The sequence below is a fragment of the Palaemon carinicauda genome, chromosome 8 (assembly GCF_036898095.1).
Source record: "Palaemon carinicauda isolate YSFRI2023 chromosome 8, ASM3689809v2, whole genome shotgun sequence".
In the NCBI taxonomy this organism is placed as follows: domain Eukaryota; kingdom Metazoa; phylum Arthropoda; class Malacostraca; order Decapoda; family Palaemonidae; genus Palaemon; species Palaemon carinicauda.
The window spans coordinates 11,793,649-11,806,006 of record NC_090732.1 but is presented as its reverse complement, the minus strand read 5'-3'; the positions used below and the strand labels follow the sequence as shown (position 1 = coordinate 11,806,006).

The 12,358-nt window shown below is 39.9% G+C and overlaps 1 protein-coding gene across 1 annotated transcript in view; it reads left to right on the top strand.

The window, feature by feature from the left end:
- Positions 1–12,358, top strand: part of LOC137645655 (long-chain fatty acid transport protein 4-like) — a 129,108-nt gene that overhangs the window by 85,610 nt on the left and 31,140 nt on the right. Inside the window, exons 8-10 of the mRNA XM_068378488.1 lie at positions 1,970–2,084; positions 6,481–6,567; positions 6,681–6,755. Coding sequence (XP_068234589.1) covers positions 1,970–2,084; positions 6,481–6,567; positions 6,681–6,755 — 277 coding nt within the window. The remainder of the gene's footprint in view (positions 1–1,969; positions 2,085–6,480; positions 6,568–6,680; positions 6,756–12,358) is intronic.

Genomic DNA, 12,358 nt, shown 5'->3' with positions numbered 1-12,358 from the left:
AAGAACCGTTCTCTGCAGAGCATAATGGATGCAACTTATTGGAGGAGCAAGTCAGTGTTTGCATCATTTTATCTTAAAGATGTCCAGTCTCTTTACGAGAACTGCTACACCCTGGGACCATTCGTAGCAGCGAGTGCAGTAGTAGGTGAGGGCTCAGCCACTACATTCCCTTAATCCCATAACCTTTTTTAACCTTTCTCTTGAATGCTTTTATTGTTGTTTTTATGGGTTGTTACGGTAGGCTAAGAAGCCTTCCGCATCCTTTTGATTTGGCGGGTGGTCAATTCATTCTTGAGAAGCGCCTGGGTTAGAGGTTGTGTAGAGGTCCTTTAGTAGGGGTTGCAGCCCTATATACTTTAGCACCTTAGAGTTGATTCAGCCTCCTAAGAGGAACGCTGCGCTCAGTAAGGAAGACGAACTTAATAAAGGCAGAGTAACGGTTCAAGTCGACTTCCTTACCAGGTACTTATTATTTCATTGTTATTCTGAGATAACTGATTATATGAAATACGGGATACTTAGCTATCCTTTAGTCATGTACACTGGTTTTCACCCACCCCCCTGGGTGTGAATCAGCTACATGATTATCGGGTAAGTTTAATATTGAAAAATGTTATTTTCATTAGTAAAATAAATTTTTGAATATACTTACCCGATAATCAGTGGACCGAGGAAAAATTGAGGCGGTGTCAACAAGAAGTACTGTAGTACCTGGCCACAGGTGACGCTGGTGAGTACACCCCCTTCTAGTATAGTGATAGCTGGCGTATCCCTCCCGTAGAATTCTGTCGGGCAACGGAGTTGACAGCTACATGATTATCGGGTAAGTATATTCAAAAATTTATTTTACTAATGAAAATAACATTTTTCCGCAAAAGCAGGTCTGTACCATCTGAACACCAAATAGCAACTGAACACAAGAATATATTCTTAAATGAAAGTTCCCTCACATCACATGTTATTTCCTAGTTTATTTTAGACAAGGCAAGCGATAACAACCAACACACACATTTTGCCTTTAAAATAGTTCACTGATATATAACAATCATGACAAGTTGAATTAAACGTACAGTAATCAATTAGGGGTAATATCTGTTATTTGTTTTTTGGAATTTTTTCCTAATATTCCTCTATTCTAAAAGTTAAAGATCATGATATGACGGGTGTGGCTACCTTACTGTATTTAGTTTCATTAAGAATTTTGCCTAAGAAAAGTTCTTGACACATCTCATGGGCAGAACCCGTGGCATTACATGTCAATATTTGCTAAGCATTACATGGGAGAAGTTTTTATGCATTATTTGAGAGAAGTTTTAGTTATATATGAAGACGTTAACTTGTTATTCTGTGACGTGTAAATGAAAATCATGTAGCTTAGATTATTGTCCGTGTCTTTTTCTATTGATTCATAAAGCCTTAAAAAAGCAAGGTTTATTTCTAATTACTGTAATTTCATGGTTAATTCAAATATGGAATGGTATGTGATTATGATGGGAGGTTTGTCAAAATTGACTTTGAATATATTTGAATTAATGATAATCTAAATTATCATCACTTTCAAATCTCCTTTTGAGTGAGATAATAGTTGTGACTAAGATGTATTGAAACAGACAGAATATTAATAAAATAATTTATTTTTTCTATATTTCAACAATTCCTTCCTCCTCCACACTTACTGTGGTATATTGAAGTTAAAGTTTATTAATATTTTCAGTTTACTGTTACTTGAGTTTCATGGTGACCATAGATCCTGAATTTTTTCTTCCAGTATAAGTATAAAACCAAGCTGGTTGGTCCCCCCTAAAGAAGGGATTTAGGGATAGTGAGAGAAAATAATTTGTGCAAGGTTGAGAAGTTCGTACTTCAGAGATTGATACATTATATCTGCTTCAAAATTGTTTACTACCATTTGCTTTGACTCTTTAATAAGTTTTTGGGATTTAAAGTGTGTTACTGTTTTATTCAACAGGTTCATGTTCTTTGTCACTGCAACACACTGTATGGTTGGCCTCACTGAAGATGAGATAATATATAATCCATTACCTTTGTACCACACTGCTGGTGGGATGGTTGGAATAGGTCAGGTGAGTAGAAGTTAAGAACTGATTTCTGAATGTTGAGTAGTTTATAGTCAATTGTATTTTTAACATCATTTAAAGCCATTAGAAAATCCAAGTTAAAACTTTAATTCCAATAAATATCATATTGAAGGCTCAAAGGGATGTTAATGATTTGGTGAAAGTTATTCGCATAATATTTGTGTTTTATGATCTTAACATTCTCTAAAAAAACAAAGGACTATAAACATCATCTTCCCATAGATAACATGTCATCTAGATTCATTTATTTTGGTAAAGTATTTATTCTCTTTCAATTAAAGAAAATACCACCAAAACCCTGCATGGAGCTGCAATATTTTCTGATTAAAATTTTTCTCTGCTATACTGTCTTGACTTGAAATTTAGACATTTTCTGCCAACGGAAAAATAAGTTTTAGTGAAACACAGGGAGGCTGCAATGATCGTCCAAGGAAGAGTTTTAACTGTCTCTATTCTTTAGAAACTTAATAGATCAACTAGTCCCAGCCCAGAGGCTGATTGAAACTTTATAGCTAACATCAAATGTATCTTTGAACTGAATGTCTTAGGTTTTTATATGAATTACATCATTCATATTTATACTTAAGAAGCCTGTGTAGCAAATAATGGTGGAAAAACTGAGTTCTGAATAGCTGACAAAACTACCCTGGAATTCATCCAGTTTTGCAGTTGTACCAATGCCTATTAAATACTGTACTTGTGGGTCATTTGCTCATAAAGATAAAATGTTAGATGTTCACTACTGGCTTTATAACAACAGGAATACAATTATCAGTGACAAACTGAGTTCTGAATAGCTGACTAAACTACAACTAAATTCATCCAGTTTCCCAGTATTACCCACACCTATTAAATACTTGTGATTCATTTGCTCATAAAGATAAAATGTCAGATGTTCACTAGTGGCTTCATAACAACAGGAATACAATTATCACTGACAAAAGATATAGTCATTTACAATATTATTATTGTAAATATATTGAATCACTATTAAAATGTCTTTTACATCATGAATAGCATTGAATGAATTAGTCACATTTTATTTTATATGAAATAGCATACACATTGATATCCTAATCATCACATTTGAAATTTATACTACAGATTTATACTGCCAGTTCCAATGTTAGGGAAATAATTTATCATATCAATTTTGAATATCTGAGATTGGGCTTACACATCAAATTCCTGTAATGTATTCTGGAGAAGTAGAGGGACCAGAAGGGTAAACATGAATTTTGTGCACCAATTACTGTATTGTTTTTATTTTATATCTTTTGCAAATATTATCTCTTATCATAAAGTAGTGCATATACAGTTATGCCATGGTTATGAAAATTTCAAATAATATGGACTGCATTTTGAATAGGCCTAAGCGGGCCAATAGAATAAACTAATGAAAACAGTTATGTAAAGTATAGTGAATTTCTATGTTACCATCAAAGACTATTTTTATAATAGTCCTATTTATCAAATTTGATATCATCACAGGAATATTATTATTATTATTACTTGCTAAGCTACAATCCTAGTTGGAAAAGCAGGATGCTATAAGCCCAGGGGCTCCAACAGGGAAAATAGCTCAGTGAGGAAAGGAAATAAGGAAAAATAAAATATTTTAAGAAGAGCAACAATATTGAAATAAATATCACTTTATAAACTATAAAAACTTTAACAAAACAAGAGGAAGAGAAATAAGATATAAGATAGAACAGTGTGCCTGAGTGTACCCTCAAGCAAGAGAACTAACCAAAGACAGTGGAAGACCATGGTACAGAGGCTATGGCACTACCCAAGATTAGAGAATTTTGACAAAGCTTACCTGTGAGTCATGATGTTAATATCTATGTGCAAGGTCATCAGCCTTAAAATCTAAATAAAAACCTTTTATCTCTCAACACGTTATATCCTTCTTTCTAGTGGTCTTAAAGTGCAATATAGTGAGGTTAACCTTATAGCTGAAACTGCATCCAGTAACCTCTCCTATATCTGCAATGCTTCTGGACATTTTCATGCACTTTTAAATGTTCTTAAATGCTACTCAAAGATGATGATGATGATGCCTCGTACATGATTCAAGTCTTGAAATTTTTACAGGAACTAGTTTTCCTGATCATCCTTACAAAATCAAGACTTAATTCTGGGAAGGATATTTTGTTGCTAGGTCTTCAATGGAATATGTTAAAGTCACTTTAAGCCTGATAAAAGAATCTCAGCAAAGAATTCTAAGCAAGGTGGGATTCTTTCTTTCAAACCACTTTCCGACAGGTGGCAACTGGAGATGTTTTGCCTTCAGTTTGCCTCATTAGTCAACCCAGTGCTAAATACCAGGCTGAAAAACCTCAGTTGGGTTTGGAAAAGAGTGACTGAAATGGGTTTTGAGATCTTAGGCTCAGTTGCCCAGACTTTGCACATTAAATGACTTTTCAATGATGGTCTAAATGGTCCCTCGTCCAATTTCCATGATCCATGATGTGTTTGGGAAATGGTCCCTCAGTTTATAGTATTTCACATAATTGTGTTGAAACTGATGTCAGTCTTCCTGATATTAAAGAGATTCAGTTGTAGAAGGAACTCTTATATTGTATAAGATTTGTTAGTAGCTGTCCTTTACTTCAGAAGGAGGGTATCCTGCTCAAGAATTCTCATTTCAATAAATCTTCCAATTATGAAATTCCTTCTGGAGATGAATGTGTTCCCCTCATCATTCCATCTGTCGGTATCCCTCAATGTTGTGGCGGATGCCCTGTCCAGACAGATAATACTGTATACGGAATGGGCCTTGGATCAGAGTTGTATTCAGGAGGTTGTAGAGTTAATTCTGAATCTCCAAATAGACCTGTATGCAATAAAGAAAACTACAAGCCTCCGGAGTCATCCTTTATGGGATGAGTCAGACTTGCAAGTTTTTCTTCTCATCTATACAAACATATGTAAATTATTGCATGTTTCTGCTTTGCAGTAGACGGTTGTGATTGGTGGTGCACAAGTCTACCCAATTAATGCTCTAGTACTAGTCCCTGGAGATCATTCAACATATTAACCCCAAAAAATGATTCCAACAAGTGAAAAAACTATTTTTGAAGAGGTGCTGTGTAGTTTCCAAGAGCCTCCCTCATCCCTAGCCGTGTGCATGAGTGGGACAACTGATTCTATTTGGAAATTGAATATGGCAGTTGAACACAAGATGTACAGGTAGAGTTGTCTCCAGCTGTACCATTGGTTCCTTTGTCTATGTGGTAATGACGTTACCCATAGCAGATGGTTTTTAGCTTTAAAGGTGCTGGGCTGAGATCAGTAGTGCCTGAACTCAATGACGCTCTTATACAAACTGAGACTGTGCTTTGCACACCGTAATAAAGTCAAGATCAGTCTTATGAAATTCATAACCACAGTAAAGAGATTTTTTCATAATATACTGTAAATTGCCAGAAGAGCATTGCAAGCTCCACGGCCCTTGCAAAAACCAAGCTGCATATTAGAGAAGTCATTATTATTTTCAGCATATCCATTCAGATTTATTGAAAATATGTGCAGTACATAGATTTTAGATGAGTTAGGGAAATTGATCGGTAATCATCAAAGCTAGACCTATAACCATATTTACTTAATGGAGTAAGATTACCAATTCTCTAATTAATGCAAATTTTTTTTCAAAATATCATTAAATTGATTCTGTACTGTATATATTTTATGTATACAATGCATAGTTCTTCTCTTTAAATTGCTATAGTATATGTTTGATGAAAGCAGTGTCTGTCAGTATGAGCAAAACAATATTTTAACCTAATGACTTTAAACTTTCCATTCTTATGAAGAAATGTTTTAAATTCTTGTGATTTTTGTAAAACATACATTGAAAATTTTGAGAAGCATGATTGCATATTAATTCATTTGTAGGTTTTTTTGTCTTTCGGAACTCAAGTTCCTATTTTGAACATAGAAACATATCTGCTTTATATGTTGATACTTTTCGAGTCCATATTCTTCTGTGTTTTTGTGGACTTTTATTCTTAATCCTGGCTATTTTGCAGATAGTGCATTTTAGTGTTATTATGCATTAGTATGAATGAGTTTTCTATTTGTTTCTGATCTTTAAAGTGGGCAAGTATTTTATACAAAGAATGTTATTAAAGATATATGTAGTATTTGAGAAATAGCTTATTGTGTTGCAAAATTTTATTAGCCTTAACACTATCGAATATGATTGGATATTACCACCTTTGCATTTTGCTATCGTTGCTTGATATTCATTAGTACTTTTAGTACATCCATTGTTAGAAATTCTTTTTTTATTATGATCAATTATCACCATGATTCATCTTTGTTGTACTTAAAATTATTATGTACTTTTTCACTCATTTTGCTTTACCTACTGCAGGTACTTCTCTTCAATAACACAGCAGTCATTCGTCAAAAATTTTCTGTTTCTCAATACTGGGTGGAGGCCAAAAAATATGGATGCACAGTATGTAATTGCTGCCTTTTTTGTTATTGTTTTACTGTTTCCATTGTGTTCTTTATTTGATATCAAATTGAATTACCCTAAACTTTATATTTTTATAATTCCTTTTGTTTTAGGTTGGCCAATATGTAGGAGAAATCTGTCGCTATTTATTAAGCGCTCCTCCCAAACCTGAGGATACACAGCACAAGGTATGTTTAATGCGTTATGGTCATGGGAAATATTATATTAGAATAGAACTGTTTAAAGGTTGAAAAAGGTCGCTCATGAGTGACAGAGGCAAGGGACACTGACATTGCCCTATCAAGCAGAAAAATGCCCTAGAGACTGGCCATATATACATATGATCAGCACCCAAGGCCCCCCCCCTCCACCCAAGTTGGACCAAGGAGGGCCAGGCAATGGCTGCTGATGACTCAGCAGATAGATGTATAGGCTCCCCCAAACCCCCAATCCTTAGCTCACAAGGATGGTATGGTTGCAGCAACCAAAGGAACTAACGAGTTTGAGCACGACTCGAGCACCAGTCTGTTGTTCACCAGTCAGGGACGTTACCACCTCGGTCACCACAGTATACAGTAATTAAAATAGAGCAATTGGTATGGATCAGTTTCCAATGTATGTTGAAATTTTAGATAGAATCAAAGTATTTTTAGCAACTAGACATTTACATTTAGAAACAAATTTAATTGATAAAATACACAATATAGCGGTTTCATAACATCAAAAACCTATTTTGGATAAAATTAGATTTTTGATGGACCCAAACAAGGGATTTTGACGTAGGAAAAATCTATTTCTGGGCGAGGGACCTGTGCCGCCCAGTGAATAAGCTCCATTTAGCACTTATTCTTAGGTAATTTACTGCTAAATATACCAGAGAAAAAATGTAAAGGAGTGCTAGGTTAACTAGCTCGCTCACCTATTGGTGTCGGTATAAAATTGGGCGTATAATCCAGAGGTCCCGCACTATTTAGATTCATCCACGACAAAGACCCCAATAGAGGAGAGCCGTTCAACCTCACTCGGCACCACCAACTCTGCATCCGCTCAGAACCCAACTCCTTAGCACCCAAAGTTTGGGGACTCCAAGGGAGAGGAGCTGGGAGGGTTCACTGGGCGGCACAGGTCCCTCGCCTAGAAATAGATTTTTCCTACGTCAAAATCCCTTTTCTGGGCTCGAACCTGTGCCGCCCAGTGAATCTATACAAGAGAAATGTCACCAAACTTGCAAAATAAAGGAAAAACATAAGCGTAAGGAAAATACAAGATGCTTTAATCAGAGATGAGTGCCAAAAAACAATTATAAGGGTGTCTTAAAAGGAACATAAATCCACTTGGTAGAACAACTGACAAATAAGGTAAGGTATAATAATGCCGTGAGTGATAATATATACAGATACTCAGGAGTTAAAGATTTACAAATATAATAATAATAGTATTCAGGTGCGAAACCAACGAATACAAATAGGGTATAAATGAGGCAGGTAAGGGGGAGAGATAAAGTGACAAGGAATTAACATGTGAGTTACCTGGGAGTAACTACGCTCCCTGCAGCTACTGTAGAAAATTTTATAGCTTCCAAATGTTTAAGGTAGTGTTTCTTGAACACTGACGATGATTTCCACCCTGTATACCTGGAAAGGTCCGTAAAATTCATGTGGTGAAAAAAGTTCACCGAAGTAGCAACCGCTCTGATATCATGTGCAAGAGGAAAAGAGTCAGGGCTAGCTTGTTTAATAAAATACAAAATTTGTTGCCTGATCCCTTTAATGGTAATGGTACCACCTTGTTCTCTAACGAATAGAGGCCCCGAGGAGTTAGAGGAGGTCCGGGATAAATAAGACCTAAGAGTAGCAACAGGGCACAGAGACGGATCTTGCGTGAGGGGAACAATTTTCCAGGAGGACCATCTGTTCTGAGGGTCTTCGTTCTTAGCCAAAAAGAATTTGTTAGGCGAAAGAAGGACCTCTCCCGAAGGAAGGAACTCAATATGACCCGGGTCTCTCGACAAGGCTGCCAGTTCAGAAATTCTTGCCCCGGAAGCCAAGCTCACCAGGAAAAGTGTTTTCCTGAGAAGGGGAATGTAATCACAAGAACTGTTAATGGTATCAGAAGCCAATTTGAGTACATCATTAAGGAACCAGGTCACCGGGGTAGGACGAGTAACCGGTTTCAGTCTGGCACAAGCTTTCGGAATTGAAGCTAACAAAGAGTCGGTTAAGTCTATGTTAAAACTTACTAGGAAGATCTTTTTCAAAGCAGATTTAATAGTGGTGATAGTATTGGCTGCCAGACCTGATTCTAATAAAGTTCTAAAGAAAGTGACTGTAAGGTTCAAGTTCATACAGTGCACGTCTGAGTCCATCAAAAATTTTGCCAACTTTTTAACTGCAGAATCATATTGGCGGATGGTGGAATCCCGTTTATCTGATTCTAGAAACAAGGTGTTTTGAGGATCGATATTGGCACCATGCATGGCCGCAAACTTCATGAAGTCCATAAAGTTAGGGCGCTCTGAATGTTTGAGAAAGCGTACACAACGCGTGTTTGTACTATCTGAGACAGAACCGGATTGGGTATCGGGTGAGGATATAGTCTCAACTCTCGCAGGAGAGGATACCAGTTGCTCTTGGGCCAATTGGGTGCGACCAAGGCTACTTGTCCCTTGAAGGATCTCAGTTTGTCTAGGACTTTCAGTAAAAGATTCACCGGGGGAAAGAGATAAATCCTTTCCCAGATGTCCCAATTCTGTGACATGGCGTCTGTGGCGTAAGCCTGAGGGTCTAGATTGGGAGCCACATATACTCTCAATTTGTGGTTGGACTCCGTGGCGAAGAGGTCCACTTGGAGACCGGGAACCCGAGAGAGAATCCACCGGAATGACTTTAGATCGAGTGACCATTCCGATTCTAGAGGGGAGGTCCGGGACAAGGCGTCTGCCACTACGTTCCGGACTCCCGCCAGGTGGACAGCTGAAAGATGCCAACGGTTCGAGGCTGCTAGGGAGAATATGGCTACTAGAACATGGTTCAGGGGCCCTGATTTTGACCCGCCTCTGTTGAGGCAGCGGACCACCACTTCGCTGTCGAGGACCAGATGAAGGTGTTGTCTCTTGGGTAGAGCGAGACGTTTCAGGGTTAGAAGAACTGCCATGGCCTCCAGCACATTGATGTGAAATTGGCGGAATAAGGGAGACCAAAGACCTTGAACTTTCCTGAGCTGAGAATAGCCGCCCCAACCTGATAGGGATGCGTCCGTGTGAATGATTAGCTTCGGAGGCGGAAACCGAAGGGGAACTGACTTTGACAGATTGTTGGCTCTTGTCCAAGGAAGAAGTCTCTCCCGTAGAATGGGAGGAAGGCGGACTTTCCTGTCCCGGAGCTTCCGGTTCGCCCTCGAACGCCAGACACGGTTGATATCTTTCAATTTTGCCTTCAGAAGTAGATCCGTCACTGAGGCAAATTGAAGGGACCCCAGAATCCTCTCTTGGAGTCGTCTGGAACTTACTTTGTCTTTGAGAAAGCGTTTGGTGTTCCTCGCAATCTCTAACCTCTTGGGTTTGGGAAGACACAGAGTATGAGATATAAGGTCCCATTGCAGGCCGAGCCAATGGAACTTTGATTTCGGAAGAAGACGGGACTTCTTGAAGTTGATCTGGAAGCCTAGAGATTGAAGATATTGGATGACTCTGTGAGTGGCTTTTAGGCAATTTTGGGAGGTGTCTGACCAAATGAGCCAGTCGTCCAGATAGGCTACTACTTGAATCCCCTGATTTCTGAGTTCCTGAACAGCGACTTCTGCTAACTTTGTGAAGATCCTTGGGGCGATGTTGAGCCCGAAAGGCATCACCTTGAAGGAGTAATTTTTGTCCCCTAGGCGGAAGCCTAGATACGGACGGAAGTGTCTCGCTATCGGGACGTGATAATAGGCGTCTGTAAGATCGATAGAGGTGGTGACGGCCCCACGGGGAAGTAAGGTCCGCACCTGCGAGACGGTAAGCATTCGAAACTTGTCGCATTGAATGGACAAGTTGAGAAGGGATAGGTCTAGAATCACTCTTCTCTTGTCCGAATCCTTCTTCGGGACACTGAACAGCCGACCCTGAAACTTCAGGTGTTTCGTTTCTTGTATGGCGTTCTTTTGTAACAGATCCTGGACGAATTCGACTAGGTCCGGAGTGGAATGTTGATGAAATTTGTTCGGAGGAGGAGGCCCTTGAATCCAACTCCACCCCAGTCCCTTGGAGATGATACTGAAAGCCCAGGGACTGAACCTCCATTTGTTGCGGAAGGCATAAAGCCTCCCCCCTACCTGCTGCACCTCAGTATTGGCTTGAGGAGTTGCCTCCACGTCCGCCTCGGAAGTTCTTTCCCTTGCGAAAGAATTTTCCTCTACCCCTGTTCTGGTTTGAACCACGGTGGTAGCCTCTACCTCTGTTATAACTCTGGGAAGAGCTATGAGCCTCATAAGACTGGTTAAAGGCAGGAGAGGTGGTGGAGGCACCGGAAAGCTGGCTCTTAGGGAGCAGAACGGTGACATAGTCGTCCGAAGGAGCCTGAGAGGTAGAAGGCTGCGCAGGAGCAACGGGAGATGGAGGAAGAGGCAGTCGGAAATTGGACGAACTACTCTGCTGTTGCCTGAACTGGGTGGAGGTATACGGGCGGAGCTTCTTCCTACCCCGGGCTTGGTAATTTGCAGGGTCATATTTTCGTTTAGGAGTCAAACCCCAACGGGCTTTAAGGCTCTGATTGACTCTAGTGGCCTCTGCCAAGACTTCTTCCACAAGATCCTCAGGGAAGAGGTTTGAACCCCAGCAGGAGGACCGGATAAGCTTATTAGGCTCGTGCCTAATAGTCACCTCAGCCAGGACGTGTTTGCGACACCTACGTTTAGCAATAGCGAAGTCATAAAGATCATAATACAATGACTGCAACGTAGCCTTATTGAGAGACTTAAAGATACTCTCAGTATCATAAGTCAAGGCTATTGACTCCGTGGATGTGGCCAAGTTCAGAGTTTGGCCAACACGTAGGCGGGAATCATACTCCTGTTTAATGAGGGATTCCGGGAGACGGGGAAGCCCCTCACTAAACAAAACTGAGGCACAGTCCGCTGATAGCTTGCCAGAGGTAAAAGTGGTATGGACATTGTCCCAACACTCAATGCCAGAAGGAAGAAGGAGGGAGATCGGATCCACCTCTCGGATGGGAGGCAAGGGCTTCTCCTCCAGAGCATATTGGAAAGCAAGCTCTGCTACCTTATTGACGCATGGAGTCACGGTGTTTTTATCCATTAAAAACATTGTGAAGGAACTCTTATACGGCGTCAACATGGTGTTGGTGCAACCAATGTCGTTCAGGAACCTAGCCCAAACAGATTGGGCTTGTTCTTTTGGGAAGATGACGGTCTCTTTGGGGACCTTATCTAGCCGAACCAGAGCTTCCTCGGTAAGCCTGGCATAACCATGAAATGGAAATGCCAGACCAGGAGGAAAGAATTCAAAGTCCTCTAGAGGACGAGTGCCAAGACCTTCCAAAGTTAACATTCCGTCTGAGAACGGAGAATGAAGAGCCATGCGCCAAGGATTATTCTTGGTAAACGGCGGGAGCTTAGAGGCATCCGGGATGAGAGAGCTTTGGACTCGCTCCGGAGCACCTTGCTCTAATGCCCCAAGTCTCTGACCGATGTTAGAGAACATCGTGTCCATCTTGGCCTGCATTTCCGACACCAACTTAGCTTGCATCTCCGACACAATGCGAAGCATGGCTGATTCGGAAAGGCCCGGGCTAGG